This window comes from Cadophora gregata, assembly GCF_030347475.1.
Source record: "Cadophora gregata isolate MNR1 chromosome Unknown scaffold_18, whole genome shotgun sequence".
In the NCBI taxonomy this organism is placed as follows: Eukaryota; Fungi; Ascomycota; class Leotiomycetes; order Helotiales; family Ploettnerulaceae; genus Cadophora; species Cadophora gregata.
The window spans coordinates 425,422-441,729 of record NW_026695941.1 but is presented as its reverse complement, the minus strand read 5'-3'; the positions used below and the strand labels follow the sequence as shown (position 1 = coordinate 441,729).

Genomic DNA, 16,308 nt, shown 5'->3' with positions numbered 1-16,308 from the left:
TATCTGATCCATATAATGGTCGAACTCCATTCACTTGATTGGTGCGCATCGAGCAAGTGGATATAACCTTGGCAATGACACTGTGAGCCGCTAGCTCCAGAATATTTCCCCCGGATTCCCCAGCTTGGCCTCCAACTCTGCGTGTGCACGAAGCAGGTTATTTACCTCAACAGGAATTTGACTGGTGGGATTTAGAAGTGGCATAGAGTTCCTTTGGGTCAGACCGTGCTGATCATTTCTTGGAGTTTGTCTCTCCCCGACTTCCCCGAATGTTCGTCCATCGAGCCAGCCTCCCAGCGCATGTTGATGTGCTACTGCAGGAAACTGGATCATGCTTACAATGGCATGTTTTCTGCATGGCATTCTACACGCGAATTTGGACTTGCAGGCACTACCTAGAAGCACCTGCCCATCGCGCCTCAGTTGTGATTCTTCCAGAATAGAGACGGTAAGCATCAGAAACATGACTTGAATCACACAAAAATAAACAGAAACGACTCGTAATTGTCCATTAACAGACAGGAAAAGTGACCCAGATTATTTGAGCAGTCACGGAATCTCTCATCACTGGGCGAAGAACCTGACAGGTCCATATTCAAAAGCTTGAAAAGGTCAAGCAGTGCGATTGCAGGAAGTAATACTTAGGATAGGCATGAGCACGTGGTTCCGAGAAAATATTGGCATTACCATCGTCAACGTCGGTTCCTTGATTCAAAACTCACGCCGACGACGTTGACTGGTGTGGTCGACTGCTTCGCATGATAGAAAATCCAATGCCGGTGAAATACGAAGATCCTGGTTCGATTCGGTGTTCTAATGAGGCAGTTCCCAAATCCTCAGACAAATCCGTTATCTACAACTCTCGAGAGTGACTTTCTGGTTGGATTGCTTGTTTGTCGTGATACTCTGCCACATATCCCTGAAGTTTCCATAGTAGAGATTGTACTTCAACCGTAGCATTCTTGTTTTTCAGCACCACAACCTCCCGCTCAAAGACGCTGTTCGGAACCAAACCTCGCACTTCATCCATCTTATCTTTCCCCAGAAGCGTCAGAAGGTTATAAACAGGAACCTTCCTTTTCTTCTTTCCAGGTTGCGACGCGACATCACCGAACTCCTGACTTCCAACCTCGAGGGTTGCAAAATCCGCCGGTCCTGTTGATACGTCACGGTCACCATTCACACTTCCCGTCCAGAAAATTGCAGCGACTTGAGGCTTTTTCAAGGCGTCATTCCAGTCAGTACAGCCCACCATGTATCCTCGCTTCATCCCAGATAGATGGACAAATGCTTCCGCAATGCGCCGACCCATTAATGTAGTGATAAATTTGTCCATGTCTGGCCTCCAACCAGCTTTGCCATAAGACTGCATCGCAGGCCTCACCTGTCGCCAACCACCAGGAATGAACTTGGCTTGTCCTGCTCTCCCTTTGTTGGCTCGTGAGGGTGCCGATGTGTCAACCATGTCACCAAGTAAGACTCTGCCATTGAGCGTGTAGGCCTGGTACCCCATCTTGGACGATCTCGATTTGTCGTCTGATTTGATACCGCTCTCAAGCCCTTTTGACGTTCTCAAATCTGGCATTTCGTCGGAAACATCTTTCTCTCTGCCATTGTCTAAATCACCTAGCTGTTGCAAGTCTTGGGCTTCTTCCGCCTCATTCAGAGCCTCTCTTTCTTTGATAGGGAGATGTTTATTTGCTAGATTTGCTGGCACATACCACGGCTCTCCACTTGTTGGATCCGACATTACTCGAAACCCTTGAAGAAAGAAGGAGGGTAACTTCGTACCGCTGATTGCACATCTGCGGACAGGTGTGGCGAGAGCTAGAGCATATGGGTTCTTTGATAGCTGCTGTTGGAATGGTGTCGGGTTCTTGCTCGGCAGAGTCTTAGGAGCACGGTGTTTCTCTCTTGCTTCAAGAAATGATGGATTCATGAGCGGCGAGAGGGGGAGGAGACGCCGTTTGACAGCTGGCTTAGATGATTCATGTGGGATACTGATTGACGTTTCTGCTTGAGCGGTATTGGAAATTGACGTCAAGTGGAAATTGATTTCAGACGATGAATCCAAAGCTTCAGACGTCCCTGTTCCCGGCGCACCATTTTGTACTGCAGCTGTCTTTCCGATGGGTTCCACTGACCCAGTGGCAAACCCGGCAATGTGTCCATCATTGCCTTCCAGAGTTTGGAAATGTGATGCTTGTTTGCTTGTGCTGGACAAATCTCGGGTTTGGAAAGCTCTGACGAGCGTCCAGCGTGTCGGAGGCTCAGGGGAGCATGATGTTCGTATACAGTGAGATCGAGTTGCTGTCGCAAGCAACTTTGCAGTGCTGCTACCGGAGGAGACCGTACATCTGTTCATGCCACATTCTCTGTTGCTCAATATTGCTGATGATGTTGGCACATCAAATGTGAATTGAGAAATAAATTGAGCTGAAGCTCGGCATCCCTGTCAGGCGATCGCGCTTCTTTTCCGCATCCATCGCGTCTCCCAGCTTCAGTCGCCAGGCATACTCATGAGCTGGCTGCACCTGACCAATTCAACCTCATCCACAATGTTCGCAACCAGATTACTGCGGGCGCCAGCTCGTAATGTATTCCAACAAAGTCTGCGAAGCTTTTCCTCCATACCTTCCCGAGCAGAGCCTCCCAAGTCATGGACTCCCATGCCGCTTATTACAGAGACAATTGTAAGTCAATTGCTTGCAGACTCGAGATGTTTGCTGACAGTACAGGGAGGTGGCTATCGGCAATCAGACATCTTCTCGAAATTACTGCAAGAACGGATCATATGCCTCAACGGTGAAGTGAATGATGTTCTCTCTGCAGCTGTCGTTGCCCAGCTTTTATATCTCGAGTCCGATGCGCCGGAAAAGGCTATTACTCTCTACATAAATTCACCAGGTGGATCCGTTACGGCTGGCCTTGCGATTTACGATACCATGACATACATTCGCTCGCCGGTTTCGACAGTCTGCGTCGGACAAGCTGCATCAATGGGAAGTTTACTACTCTGCGGTGGCGAGAAGGGAAAGCGGTTCTGTCTGCCACATAGCAGTGTTATGGTGCACCAGCCGAGCGGAGGATACTTTGGACAAGCAAGTGATATTGCTATCCATGCACAGGAGATATTGAGAGTGCGGAGGAAGCTGAACGAGATATTCATCAAGCATTTGACCAAGCCACATACTCTGGAGGAAGTGGAGCGACTGATGGAGAGGGACCGGTTCTTGAGTGCCGAAGAGGCTTTAGAAATGGGTATTGTGGATGAAATCCTGCAGAGGAGGGTTGAGGGCGAAGAGAAGAAGAAAGAGGGAGAGAACGACACATAGAATCAATCGATGCTTGAACAATCTGGTTCTAGTCATACAAGGCAATACCGTCGTTACTGCATACAGACACCAAGGCATGGCGTCCAAATGCTAACGAAATCCATGCATTCACAGTTTTGAGTCCCTTCCTTCGCCTCCAAGCCTAGCAAGAATCCAGTCTGCAACATCATTTGCGAAGACCTTCCTGTTGTCTGGCAAGTCTGCATGTAACTGATGGGACCAGCCCTCGTATGTCTTGAATTCCTTGTCTTCTAATCCAGTCTGTCTCTCAAACCACTTCTTACTCTCCTCATAGCTAGTGCCTTTATCTTCAGTACCATGTGCAAGCCAGACGCTCTTCACATTTGGGTTCAATTTGACTTTGGCCTGGTTTAGTGATGTGGTTCTGTCCAGCATGCCGGCCAATCCCTCCAACGTGCCATTTCCGTACAGGAGCTTGTCCTCAGAGAGAGACTTGACCACATCTGGGTCCCGAGTCAAGTTCACCGGAGGAAGGGCGGAGTATCGTTGTTTGTGGGGGAGCAGCCTGCCAGCCAGTTTTCCAGCGGCGACTGTAATCCACATCGGTTCGAAACCTTTGGGAAAGCCAATGAACGGGCTCTCCAACAGCCATCCCCTGATCTCCTTCGTAATTTCTGAATACTGGGGATCAGAAGCCAAGATTAAGGCCTCGCCACCACCCATGGAGTGACCCATAACGAACAAGGGAACAGAGCAAGGCATTTGCGATTTGATGAAGGACACAATGTCAGAAATGACTTGAGGTGTAGGCCCGGTCAGACCTTGCTCAGCTGGCTTCTTTACAGACCGGCCCCAGCCACGTTGATCGAATGCAGCTGTTTCGATTCCTTTGCTTGCGAGGGTAGGGAAAAGCTCATAGTACCGATCACAATGGTCATTGAACCCATGGATGAAGACAAGCTTGGCTTTTGGAGCTCCATCTGGCTATAAAGTAGTATTAGTTTTGATTAATTCTATAATTTCGAAACATAGAGTTTTGAGACATAGATCCGTAGGTTACATACCTTCCAAGTCTTGGTATAGAGGGAAACATTGCCAACCTGATGAATTCCTTCAACTTGGGTAGGCATCTTGACTGTTTCAAGCGGGGCAGCTTGGGAAACGTGTTAGGTTCTCAAGAAGTGCGTTTCGGTCAGATCGGCAGAAGAAGGGTATTTAGTCTATGTAAAGCTGAATTTGAGAACAAATAGTCGGAAGCTTGAAAGGTATAGCTGAATCTCTATGATAGCTTCGCAAAGAGCTTGAGAAGGTCCAACGACGAGGTCCCTGATCGTCAGCAGGGGTCTCGTGCCGAGGCGGCCGCGTGAGTTGACCTTATTTTTACAGGAGCTTTATCTTCGACAAATCCAACTTCCAGATGACAACTCTGCAGCGCCTTTCTCCAGGAACGAGTCGTATCTTGTCTGGGACAAGAGGTTTCTCGCCTCTCTATAGCAGCTATCGGTGCTATTCTAAAAAGATTGTGAAAGGGAAGAAGCTCTACCGTTTTTCTCTTGCTTCAGAGCACTAACTGTCCGCAGAAAATGATATCGTCCTGCTCAAGCATCGAAACAATCCGAGTGCGCCAATAGTCACTGGCAAGCTACGCTCCGGACGGAAAACTACTCTATCTGCTACTTCAAACTGGCGAGACGCGATTGAGAATGATCAAATCATTGGAAAGGAACTGCGGGAGGTAGTCACTTCCAGGAAGGGGGTGCATTATCGAATCCTTGAACCTACTCTCGCAGAATACACAGATTGCTCGCCTCGAATAGTTACGCCGGTAGGACCTCTGTTTCATCGGATCGTTGGATCTACAATTCTAAGCGCACGATAGTAGATCTACTCTCAAGATGCGAATCTAATCGTCTCTCTCCTCGACTTACATCCCAGTCCACCCCTGCCGAATGACACAAATGAAGACCGATTGGAGATTTTCGAAGCTGGAACGGGCCATGGAGCTTTGACTCTACATCTTGCGAGAGCAATCCATGCTGAAAACTCCCCAGCTCCAGTACCAGAATCGATCGAACCAGGTGAAGACAACGCCGTTCAGATTGATCGGAATTTGGCAGTTGACAAAGCATGGCGAGAAGCTCGAAGAGCAGTGATACACACTCTTGACATCAATGCTACCCACTCAAAGCATGCTGCACAGGTTGTAAAGAATTTCCGAAACGGACTCTACTTCCTAAATGTGGATTTCCACACTGGTACGATCGAAGATTATCTCTCTGGGAGATTAGCGGAATCTGAAGACCCTTTTTTGGACCATGCAATCCTAGATCTCCCAGCGACGCACAAGTACTTCGAAGTCGTGAGCAAAGCAATGAAGGCAAATGGGACTTTGATAGGCTTCTGCCCAAGTATTACACAGATCAACGCTTGTGTTTTGCTTACGAAGCAAAAGAACTTGCCTTTCTTTTTGGAGAAAGTCATTGAGATTGGTGGTGCCGTTGGTGGAAGAGAATGGGATGTCCGCTTAGTGACCCCAAGAGCTGCAAAGAACGAGTTGGGAGAGAAGCAAAACCCAGTTGTTGATGATGCAGAAGGCCTCAAGGTATCAGAGACACCTAACGATGGGGGAGAAATGGTTTGTAGACCAAAGGTTGGGGGCAGAGTCTCGGGAGGAGGATTCGTGGGTTTATGGCGTAGAATTACTCCCTTCTCACAATAGTCTGGACTTTAGATGTATAATATGGAACTATGCTGTATGAAATGCATCTAAGATTTCCCAATTTCTCAAGAATATTCATTTTCACAAGCTCATAGTGTCACGAGACTCCGACCAAATATGATGGTCTGGTGACAGGGATTATTAGCTTTCCAGGCTAGCGACCCCAGATTTCGTCTCAAAGGACCTGAAATTATGGACACGAACTCGAGCTTCCCCTTTCTTTGACCGGCCAGTCTCGAATGTAAGTACTTCGTTGTCAACAATGGAATAGTCGCGATGTGCGCTTGACATAATTACGGATGGAAAAGATCGCCCTTGCCCCCGGATTCCATTCAGCTCAGCTATTGAATGTGGCGGCAGCTAGCTCATCATCATCAGCTACTGCATCATGACGAGACGGATTGTAGGAACCTCTCTGGGACAATCTGTGAATTAACAATACTGACTTTCGAGCGCATAGGTTCGCACAGTAAGCCAGCTTGGGGCTCTAGCTGTCCTGACTATCGTAGTCATCTTCTTCTTGGACAACAAATTTCGAGTCCTACCCTCCGCGATCCACAATGCACTTCCTGCGCATCATCCTGGCCTGGTGATCACCGACATAACGGTGACCTCTTGCTCGCGCATAAATGTTTTCTCGTCCTGTAAACTCGACTCTGAAGTATGGCATCGAATAGAGAAGGACTTATACCTGGGGGAGGGCTGGGTTAGTAGCGCATTCGTACATATCAAGCGAAAGAAGGAGGAGGAACTTTTAGCAGAGGACAAAGTGATTGTGGATGTAAAAGTAGGGAGGTTGGATCCCAGTACCACGGTGAAAGGGGAGGGTGATGAGAGGTGGGAGTCAAGGCCTGCAGGATTATGGTTGAAACGGTCAGCACAACGTCATGCGAGCGATTCGCACCAAGCTATCACATCCGTGGATGTCTTGTTTGGAGCAGATGCGGTGGATCCGCGAGATGGATGGCAGATGGTCGGGACGCCCATGCTACTGGATACAAGTGGAGAGGGTCATGAGGCTAGGTTGAGTGTGAGGAGAGGCAAGGAGGCACCACACTCTAGGCCAGTGCCCAGGATAAATGAGAATGGAAAGTTCAAGATCATGCAGGTTGCGGATTTGCACTTGAGCACTGGTACGGGAGCTTGCAGAGATGAGATGCCAGTTGGTCATAATGGTGGGAAATGCGAAGCGGATCCCAGGACGTTGGAGTTCGTGGGGAGGCTTCTAGATGAAGAGAAGCCGGATTTAGTGGTGCTGAGCGGAGACCAAGTGAACGGAGAGACCGCTCCAGATGCTCAAAGCGTAAGTGATTCGTATATACATCACTTCTCCAAGGCTAACTTTACTAGGCGATATTCAAATACGCCGAGCTCTTTATCAAGCGCAAAATTCCTTATGCTACCATCTTTGGTAATCATGACGATGAAGGTTCACTTCCTCGCGCTGGTCAGATGGCCTTGATCGAGTCTCTGCCATACTCTCTTTCGGCCGCTGGCCCTGAAGACATCGACGGGGTTGGAAACTACTACGTGGAGGTTCTTGCACGAGGAAGTTCCAAACACTCCGCACTTACAATATACCTATTGGATACACATGCCTATTCGCCCGATGAGCATAACTTCAAAGGATATGATTGGCTCAAGAAGAACCAGATAGACTGGTTCAAAGCCACTGCTCAAGGGCTGAAGAAGGAGCATGCTGGCTATACTCATATCCACATGGATTTAGCATTCATCCATATCCCACTTCCCGAGTACCGAGATGACACCCTTCCTCGGAAGGGAGAATGGAGAGAAGGTGTCACAGCACCAGCATTCAACTCTGGTTTCAGAGATGCTTTAGTTGAAGAGGGCGTTGTAATGGTATCTTGTGGTCACGACCACGCAAACGAATACTGCGCATTGACGAGTAACGAAGCAAAGACCCCAGCTATGTGGATGTGCTATGCTGGAGGAGCTGGATTTGGCGGCTACGGAGGCTACGGCGGATATCATCGCCGAATCAGACTGTTCGACGTCGATCTAAATGAAGCTAGAATTCGGACTTGGAAGCGTGTTGAGTATGGTGATACTGGGAAGCGGATCGATGAGCAGATCATTGTTGAAGGGGGCCGAGCCAGAGCGCTTGATGCATAGAAAATTCTAAGGGACATATCGGACACTTGGGCTTAAAATGCCTGCATATCTAAGCGGGGGAATGGAAAGCAAACGGAATACTGGCAGGCGTTTGGAGTGAGCTTGGAATAGCATAGGTATGATGCGACGACCTTTCTTTGAGGTTCTCAGATGCTCATGTATTGATTGATTTCTATGTACAGTGATTGCCAATGACGGTACCGCTTTTCACTTGACATTTTAGATATAATGCTAAGCGAGGAAAGATCGAGATATATGATCTCGAACTTCTGGACCTCTTTCATTGATGGCCTGTAGATTGTTATCAATGTTCCGACACTGCTTATTGAAGTGAACGATCCTGTCACGGACATGGCTGGCGCGACCTTTCCATTGGCCCAGCACGCCCTGCTCTGCATGAGGGCGCATACATCAGTATCCAGCCTCGCGTTCGCCCAATTCAGTGTCGACACCTCAACCCTCAACCTCCAGAATCTGAATTTCCCTTCTGATGACAGCATCAACAACACTTCACACGTCTTCAAATCTTGGGATACTCGTCGTACAGAACAATACCTGGCAGCCGCCTTGGCTGTTCCCATCCGGCAAGCATGGAAGCACTCGCAGCATTAGGCGTTGCAGCTGCCGTCGTACAGTTTTTGGACTTCAGTAGCAAGCTTATCTCGAAGGGCCAGCAGCTCTATCATTCTAAGAATGGAGCTCTGATCGAGAATACAGAGATGGAAGAAGCTTCGAGGAGACTGCAGGGTTTGACGGAAACGCTGCAGACTTCGGAGGAAGATCCCGCACTTGTTGCCATTTGTGAATCTTGTGAGTAATGTTCATTCTTAGGTTTGAAAGGAATACTTGGGAAATCCCGTATCATATCGCTACGATTGTGAGCTTCGTAAAGTGGAGGTTAAGTGAGAAACATTTAGACTCCCACTAGGCACTGAGACATTGACAAACACTGTATTCAGGAAAGTGTTCACGTTCTAACTTTCTCTAGGTGTGAGGATTTCTAGAGATGTAACTACACGCCTTGCAAGTCTTCAGGTGCCTGCTGCACAACCTCGTAAGCGGTGGAAGAGTTTTCGGCAGGCGCTCAAAAGCGTATGGTCGAGGCAGGAAATCAAGGAGACAAAACAGAAGCTCGATAGCTTGAGGGGAGAGCTGATGACACACGTTACCCTTAACATAAGGTAAAGACAGTTCATTGATTTATGTTGAAGCCCATCACTAATCTTGTCACCTTCAGAGACAGCATAATGACTGTTTCTATCCAACAAGACACTCGGTTCAGTTCCTTGGATACTGCCACAAAACAAATAATGGAGGCTTTACTGGATCTACCAAGGACTGTCCGCCAGGACATGGACAATCAATTTCAGCATCTTCTACGAATCGAACACCTTGAGCACGGCAAAACTCGTGCGGCCTTCATGGATCATATAAGGACTCAGCTCGATGACCATGTTTGTCACTCAATCATTGAGAGCTTGCACTTCCCAACAAGAACTGTACGCCACGACAACATACCTGAAGCGCACAAACAAACTTTCGAATGGATATTCCGGGACCCTATTGACGATGGAAAGCCCTGGAGCAATTTTGCACAATGGCTGGAAACTGGAGATGGAATTTACTGGATCAATGGAAAGGTTGGATCTGGCAAGTCAACCCTGATGAAATTCATCGTGGATCATGAGAAGACTAGCGAATTGCTTGGTGCTTGGGCTCCAGGTAAAAGCGTAGAGACCCCGACATTTTTCTTTTGGAAAAATGGACACAAGGATCAACGGTCGCAAGGAGGCCTGCTACGATCACTTCTCTATGACATTCTGCGAAAATACCCAGCGCTCGTTCCTATCGTGTTCCCCGATGTGTGGACTAGAAATTCTGAACTGGCGTCACACAGCGTCTCATCCACACTCGACCCATGGAGTTTGACAAAATTGCAAAAGGCTTTTGCCCGTCTAGTAGTTTGCAAGACCATTCGCGTATGCTTCTTCATTGATGGTCTGGACGAATATGAAGGCGACCACGAAGAACTTGCAGCATTTTTTGCTCAGCTATCTTGCACTCCAAATGTCAAATTGTGCTTGTCGAGTCGCCCATGGCCAGCTTTTCAAGATACTTTCCGCAATCACCCTGGACTCAGACTACAGGACTTGACATGTGATGATATCAGACGATTTGTCAACGACAAGATCAATGGCAATTCTAGGATGGTGTTACTGAGGCAGAGAGAGCCAGAAAGAGCAGCATGGTTTGTCCAAAGCCTGGTATGGAAAGCCGAAGGAGTGTTTCTTTGGGTCACACCGGTCGTCAAATCATTGTTAAAAGGACTCAGCCACAAGAATGACCTGGAAACACTTGAGAAGAGATTGGGTTCTATGCCACCTGATCTCGAGAAGTTGTACAGTCACATGCTTTCTATGATAGACTCTCATGATATGAAGAAAGGATCAGAGCTATTTCAACTTTTCGAGGTATGTGGTGTCAACAAGGACCTAGAATTGATATATTTTGCGTCAAGCAGAGAAGTGGCAGAAGTGCTGAGCACAAAGCCTGTTGTCTCAAGGCAGACAGTTGACGAGGCGCAGCATGTTCAGTTTGACTCAATAGTTGAGGAAATGAGTATCTATCTGCAAGCTTGTTGCGGTGGGTTGATTGAGATATTCCTGGATGACCCGGATCGTTCTTGGAGAACAGGAGAACTCACCTATATTCACCGCAGTGTCGAAGAATATCTAGCCACTCCTGAAATATGGAGTGGGATTTTGAGTCATACATCAAAGTCCAGCTGGGATCCCCAGACACGTTTGCTAAAATCAAGTATTCTGTGCTTGAGAAACAGCATTTGGCCTGGACCTGAATCTATGGAGCAATCAGTAAACTATGTTGAGCGTCACTGGTGTCAACTCATGGACCACATAGATGATATCTTAGACGACGGTCCGGTATCTTATGAAGATGGCACACTCATACTTAACAATTTCGATAAAGCTGCTGCAGATTTCGCGCTTCTGGGGTGTTGGGCTCAACGTTACACCGAAAAGTTTCAAAGGAAGCTCAGCCACTGGTCAGAATGTATACAGCAGCCAGCACTACCTCGGCAAGGCTTCGTGCATTTAGCAGCGGAATGTCAACTCTGGTTTTGTGTCAAACACCTATTAGAAAATGATCCTTCGTTGGTGTCAAAGTTGGAAGTTCCATTACTTGCTCATATTCTTCTCTCAATAAATCCCATGTTCGTCAACAGGGAAGGACTTGACAAGACTGTGCAAGTCGTGTTGTCTTTTTCCGCAAATCCCAACGAGGTCTTCCATGGTTATTCAATCTGGCAATACTGGGTGACTTTTCTTCATACAGTATATAGAAAAGGCTCTCATCGTTCCCCTATGTTCGAGACGTGGAGGAAAGTCACGATTGAAATGATTAAGGCTGGGGCAGATCTCAACATAGGATGTGCGGGAGGTAGAACAGTTTGGCTGGACCTGTATCAAGAGTTGCAGAAGGGAGATGAGCTTTATACTTCACGCGTGTCGTATGAAAACATTTGGGTAGGAAAACTGGTAATTCACTCCGACGAAGCATGGAGACGTCTAGAGTGGGATTCCCATATGCATCGACTCGAGCGAAAACTGTTCGCGGGCAAAGAGAGCCTGTCATTCGAAGAGAGGCATTCTTTGAAAGCAGTGATCGAAGATACCTTCAGAGATGACGACCCAAAGGGCACAGACGAGGTCTTGGAGCTCATCGAGAGCTTGGAGGTATGCTTTTCGTGCCAAATCAATGAAAATTGAGCTTAACTGTGTCTAGGCTGAACAGGCTTCTGGGAAGTCTGAAGTTCCAATCAGAGAGCGGAAGCTGAAAGGTTAGAAGAAGAGTTGGATTAATCCTGCCTCTTGCTCCTGGGTTTGGAGGTAACTGTAATGCACGTGGATTAGCGTAGTATACGTAATCGGGCCCTACAAAAGGGTAGCCTGAGTGTTACAGGCTCTTCTCTCCTTAGCAATTAGCTTCTGTTCAATTCAGTATCACTAGCTGGCCTTTAGCTATTCTTTGTTGATCCCTTGTGCCTTGAAGTCACCTAAGCGTGCTAGTGATTATTACAATAACATGGGCTGATTAGAGATGTTCTAGTGTTGGAGAGTGTTCTAAGCTGCACCAACGCTGAATGACGTGAAAGTTTTGTGAGAATTCTCGCGTCTGAAGTCCGAGGTGCGACTGTTATTTAACGTTATAATTGCTGGTCACGCAGAACTATTCCAGTTATGTATGCATACTCTATCATGTTGAACTCTCTGTCAAAGATACCTTTATGCACTCAGACTTGGTAGATGAACTTAAGAATACGAGTCTTAACGCTTTCCTGACAATCTTGTTCCTAAGATAATATTCATCAAAATTGATAAAAGCAGCGGGATAGAACGTTGAAATCTAGATATTCCCTCCTTCAAAAGTATGCAGAAAATTATTTGTGCACTTGTTGTCATCTGCGGGCGAACAATCTTTTTCATCCCCTTCTCTTTGTTGGCTTCGGCTCGAAGCCCTATCGCTCCGTCCTGTGGATAAGCGCAAGCCCTTATGAAAGCGAGAGCCTCACAAAGTAAAATATTGTAGAACAGGAGGAAATGAACTGAGGTAATAACTACGTGATATAACTAGGCTTAAGGGCCCTAGTATCTTACAGGTGTAAACATAAGGTAGAAGATGTGTTCAATTCTTCTAAGACTTTCGTATCCTAAGAAGTTCTAAGACAAACTTTCTCATTGTGTCATCTGAGAACATTCAAAAGCAACTTAGTTCTATGGAGACATCATGGAAGAGATATGTCGTATAGGCAAAGTAAGTCACACGCAAGGTCTCCGAGCAACAGTGCTGTATTTAGATGTGATTTCATTCGTTTGTACATCCAGTCGGTAAAGCATTTGCGCGAGTCATGGGCTACGAAAAGAGATGCATACATCTAAAAGAAACCCTGATAAACATGCATCAACCGACACATTCGCTGGTCCCCTAATTGGGATGGGAGAAGGAAGCGAAAGTTAAAGTAAAGTAAAATTGGGTATCGACAGAGTGGGCATGCAGCGGGGAAGGAATACTTTCACCAAGGAGGCGTTCGATTACAACATAGACATTCCTAGGATTATTCAAGATCTCGCAGTCAAGGCAGATGATGCCTCGCTTGAACTTGTGCGACATCGACAGATACAAAACAATGGAATGGAAAGATGTACCTGATCACGTGATTTGGACATCTCCGCGCTCTCTGTTTCGACCTACCTACTCCCACTTGTTTGAATGAGCTGATATTGCCCGCTCATACTAAATATTCCTTTTCAAAACGAATCTCATTATAGAACCCCTATTTCGATGCTCCTTAGATCTTTCGGCAGAAGAATTAGCCTTTTCGCTTAAGATCGAAAGGACCTCCTCACCTCCTTGACTTTCAGCCATCATCATCCACCGCCCATGTTTCTATCAACAAAGTCTCTCGTTCCGACGTACCGCTCTGTATACCGCTATTTCTTCCGAGCCATGGCCACTCAAGAGAAGTCATCAGTTCCACATATCGAACGAACTGCCACGGAACCACGGGATAATGTATATGACTGATGACGGTCTCCAACGGAGTGAGCTTGAAATAACAAGAATACAGAAACTCCACCCCGTAATACTGTCTCAAGTATCTCAGATAAACTCGTCGATTCGACTTCTGCGCTTGACACCTGTTGAGAAAGAGCCCATAAAGGTACGTGGTCTGTAAACCCATCCATTTCCGGATGGCGGGGTTTGATCTCTAAGCCAAATGTTTTGTACTTCCTCGTCCGATACTTTTCACAGCTTATGATCAACGGACAGCCGTTAATGTACATTGCAGTTCCAACCAGGTCAATGGGTCGACCTACACATACCCTCCCTTCCCTCCCCAGGCGGCTTCACCCTAACCTCACCACCCTCGCTCTCGCCCAACTATCTCGAACTCGCCATACAATGTTCTCCTCCTAATGCTACTCCGCCTACACCCGCTCACTGGATCTGGCAGCCCCCTTCCCAAATTCTCAATGCACAACTTAAGATCCGTATCGGGGGCTCATTCACATGGCCTCCCCCTCTCCCGCTTCCAAGCTTGAAAAGAGTTGTTTTCATAGCTGGTGGCGTGGGAATCAATCCCTTGATCAGTATGCTTAGCGTTATTGCTGAGCAGAAAGAGAGAGCTGGTAATGAGGGAGGAAATTTGGATTTCACTGTACGGTTTTTGTATTCGGTCAGAAACTCTGTTGACAGTGAGGGACGGAATGAGGAGATTCTGTTCCTTTCTCGATTACGCGAGATTTTCAAGACATTGGGCGAAGAGGGAGAGCTGAGGTTGTTTGTTACGGGCGACGAAGGAGGCGTAGTGCATGGATCTGAGGGATTAGAGGTAAAAAGGAGGAGGATTGATGAGGGTGATTTGCAGGATGCATTAAGTGATGTAGGGAATAGAGAAGGCACGGTGGTTTATGTTTGTGGAGTACCAGAGATGACGGATCGGTTTGTGGAATTGGCTGGGAAAGCGGAGGGTATGGATGAGAGAAGAGTGTTGAGTGAAAAGTGGTGGTGATCATGACATATATGCTGGATATTACAGCAGATACTTTGAAAAGTAGACTGCCAATGATGTTTCGATCAATTCTTTTACCTAAACCTTGCAACGGTTACGCCGCGATTCCAAATTTTTCCTTTTGGCAAGAATCTTGCAAGTATCGTCTATGTATACGGCTTGCTCTCAGGCAAACATTACGCCTCTAACCCATTTTATTTGCACCCTCCAAAATCATTGCAAGCTCGCAAAGTGGCGCTCAGCAAAACTCAGTCTAGAATTCAAACCTCACTTCTCCTCCTCCTCAATGGCACCGGACTTCCCGTCCGACTCTTCGCCCTGCTCAGCCTCAATCTTTCCGATTCCCTCTCCTTTTCCAAATCCCACTCATTCCCTTCCGCGGCAGCAGGTCCTTTATCAACACCATAATCCGCAAATTCTCTCCTCGGTACGCCTATACCCGCTCCCATTCCATCCCACCTTCCACGCATCCCAGCACTCGTAAAACTATTACTCCTCCCATTTCCATTCCCCCGTCCAACACTAACACCCTGTGGCACCGGCGTGCTAAAACTCTCCCTCCTTGTAATAACCTGGCTTTTCATCCCACCAGCAGCAGCAGCAGCACCACCACCACCACCAATCTGCCCAAAACTATATTTCCTCCCCAGCCTAGAACCCGGCTTTCTCAGTTCCGGCAACGCTGATGGAGCAAATGTATTTGTAGCTGGCCTGCCCCTTCTTTCATACTCCGCGGCGAGAACCTCCTCGTCATCATACTCCTCATCAGCATCCCACTCAATCACGCCTCTCTTTCCCCCATTCCCATATCCATATTCTACCTCTTGCGGAGGAGGTGGCCCGCTGGCACCACCACCTAGCCGTTTCCCGCCCCGGGTATACCAACAGCTGAGCGGGAGTAGGACGAATGCGAAGAAAGCGCCTTCTTTGATAGATTTACCGCGTGAACGCCGTTTGTTGTTGCTTGCGTTTGGTGGGGATTGGAGTTGGGCTTTGGATTTGAATTTGTATTTTGAAGTGTAGTTGAGGGAGCTAGAGGATGTGGATGAGGTGGGCGAGTGGGCAGGTAATCTGTTGGCAGGATGAACATCGCCTGGCTTGAGGATTGAGCGCGGTGTGGCTGGAGTGAGTGTTACTGCTGGTTTTGTCAGACTGGAGAGTCTAGCTGAGGTAGGAGTCACTGTCGACTTTGGTGTAGCGACTACAGTTGTAGTTGTTGATGGCGTTATAGGAGCTGAAGTAGGAGGTGTGGGTAAAGCCGTTGGAAGTGAGAAGTTCTGAGCACTTTTTGTGCTTTTGAGTGTTGGATTTGGCTTCCAGATTCCGGATGGTGAGAGCTGGACGGGCCGTGGAGCGGGTTCGTTGGTGGATGTTGATGATGCTGGGGAGGTTGGTGCGGTGTTGACTGTTGGTGGTTGAAAAGGAGCTGCTACGACGGCTGCCATTTTTGGCTATATGTTGATTGTGTTCTCAGAAATGACTTGATACGATTGGGGCAGTGGATAGGATATTCCAGTTGAGGTGGCAATAAATTGCGGATATTCTCTTCCTCCCAAGCCTCTGTC

General features: G+C 47.5%; 8 protein-coding genes across 8 annotated transcripts; 5 read left to right on the top strand and 3 right to left on the bottom strand.

Annotated features, from left to right (window-relative positions):
* Nucleotides 1–853: 853 nt before the first annotated feature.
* On the bottom strand, nucleotides 854–2,365 carry ONS95_006563 (uncharacterized protein; the record flags this gene model as incomplete). Its single annotated transcript, XM_058500028.1, has 1 exon — nucleotides 854–2,365. One exon carries the CDS (start codon nucleotides 2,363–2,365, stop codon nucleotides 854–856), a length of 1,512 nt encoding a protein of 503 aa, XP_058349862.1.
* Nucleotides 2,366–2,558: 193 nt separating this feature from the next.
* On the top strand, nucleotides 2,559–3,335 carry ONS95_006562 (uncharacterized protein; the record flags this gene model as incomplete). The annotated part of the gene is made up of 2 exons (XM_058500027.1): nucleotides 2,559–2,693; nucleotides 2,739–3,335. 2 exons carry the CDS (start codon nucleotides 2,559–2,561, stop codon nucleotides 3,333–3,335), a joined length of 732 nt encoding a protein of 243 aa, XP_058349861.1.
* Nucleotides 3,336–3,443: 108 nt separating this feature from the next.
* On the bottom strand, nucleotides 3,444–4,426 carry ONS95_006561 (uncharacterized protein; the record flags this gene model as incomplete). Its single annotated transcript, XM_058500026.1, has 2 exons — nucleotides 3,444–4,280; nucleotides 4,361–4,426. 2 exons carry the CDS (start codon nucleotides 4,424–4,426, stop codon nucleotides 3,444–3,446), a joined length of 903 nt encoding a protein of 300 aa, XP_058349860.1.
* A 287-nt stretch (nucleotides 4,427–4,713) lies between these two features.
* ONS95_006560 (uncharacterized protein) lies at nucleotides 4,714–6,015 on the top strand (the record flags this gene model as incomplete). Its single annotated transcript, XM_058500025.1, has 3 exons — nucleotides 4,714–4,750; nucleotides 4,877–5,121; nucleotides 5,179–6,015. The coding sequence occupies 3 exons, from the start codon at nucleotides 4,714–4,716 to the stop codon at nucleotides 6,013–6,015; spliced, it is 1,119 nt and encodes a 372-aa protein (XP_058349859.1).
* A 29-nt stretch (nucleotides 6,016–6,044) lies between these two features.
* ONS95_006559 (uncharacterized protein) lies at nucleotides 6,045–8,151 on the top strand (the record flags this gene model as incomplete). The annotated part of the gene is made up of 4 exons (XM_058500024.1): nucleotides 6,045–6,049; nucleotides 6,169–6,256; nucleotides 6,476–7,318; nucleotides 7,366–8,151. 4 exons carry the CDS (start codon nucleotides 6,045–6,047, stop codon nucleotides 8,149–8,151), a joined length of 1,722 nt encoding a protein of 573 aa, XP_058349858.1.
* Nucleotides 8,152–8,741: 590 nt separating this feature from the next.
* On the top strand, nucleotides 8,742–12,015 carry ONS95_006558 (uncharacterized protein; the record flags this gene model as incomplete). The annotated part of the gene is made up of 4 exons (XM_058500023.1): nucleotides 8,742–8,961; nucleotides 9,140–9,332; nucleotides 9,389–11,906; nucleotides 11,956–12,015. 4 exons carry the CDS (start codon nucleotides 8,742–8,744, stop codon nucleotides 12,013–12,015), a joined length of 2,991 nt encoding a protein of 996 aa, XP_058349857.1.
* Nucleotides 12,016–13,677: 1,662 nt separating this feature from the next.
* On the top strand, nucleotides 13,678–14,743 carry ONS95_006557 (uncharacterized protein; the record flags this gene model as incomplete). The annotated part of the gene is made up of 3 exons (XM_058500022.1): nucleotides 13,678–13,743; nucleotides 13,799–13,891; nucleotides 14,021–14,743. The coding sequence occupies 3 exons, from the start codon at nucleotides 13,678–13,680 to the stop codon at nucleotides 14,741–14,743; spliced, it is 882 nt and encodes a 293-aa protein (XP_058349856.1).
* A 260-nt stretch (nucleotides 14,744–15,003) lies between these two features.
* On the bottom strand, nucleotides 15,004–16,188 carry ONS95_006556 (uncharacterized protein; the record flags this gene model as incomplete). Its single annotated transcript, XM_058500021.1, has 1 exon — nucleotides 15,004–16,188. One exon carries the CDS (start codon nucleotides 16,186–16,188, stop codon nucleotides 15,004–15,006), a length of 1,185 nt encoding a protein of 394 aa, XP_058349855.1.
* Between the last annotated feature and the right edge of the window lie 120 nt (nucleotides 16,189–16,308).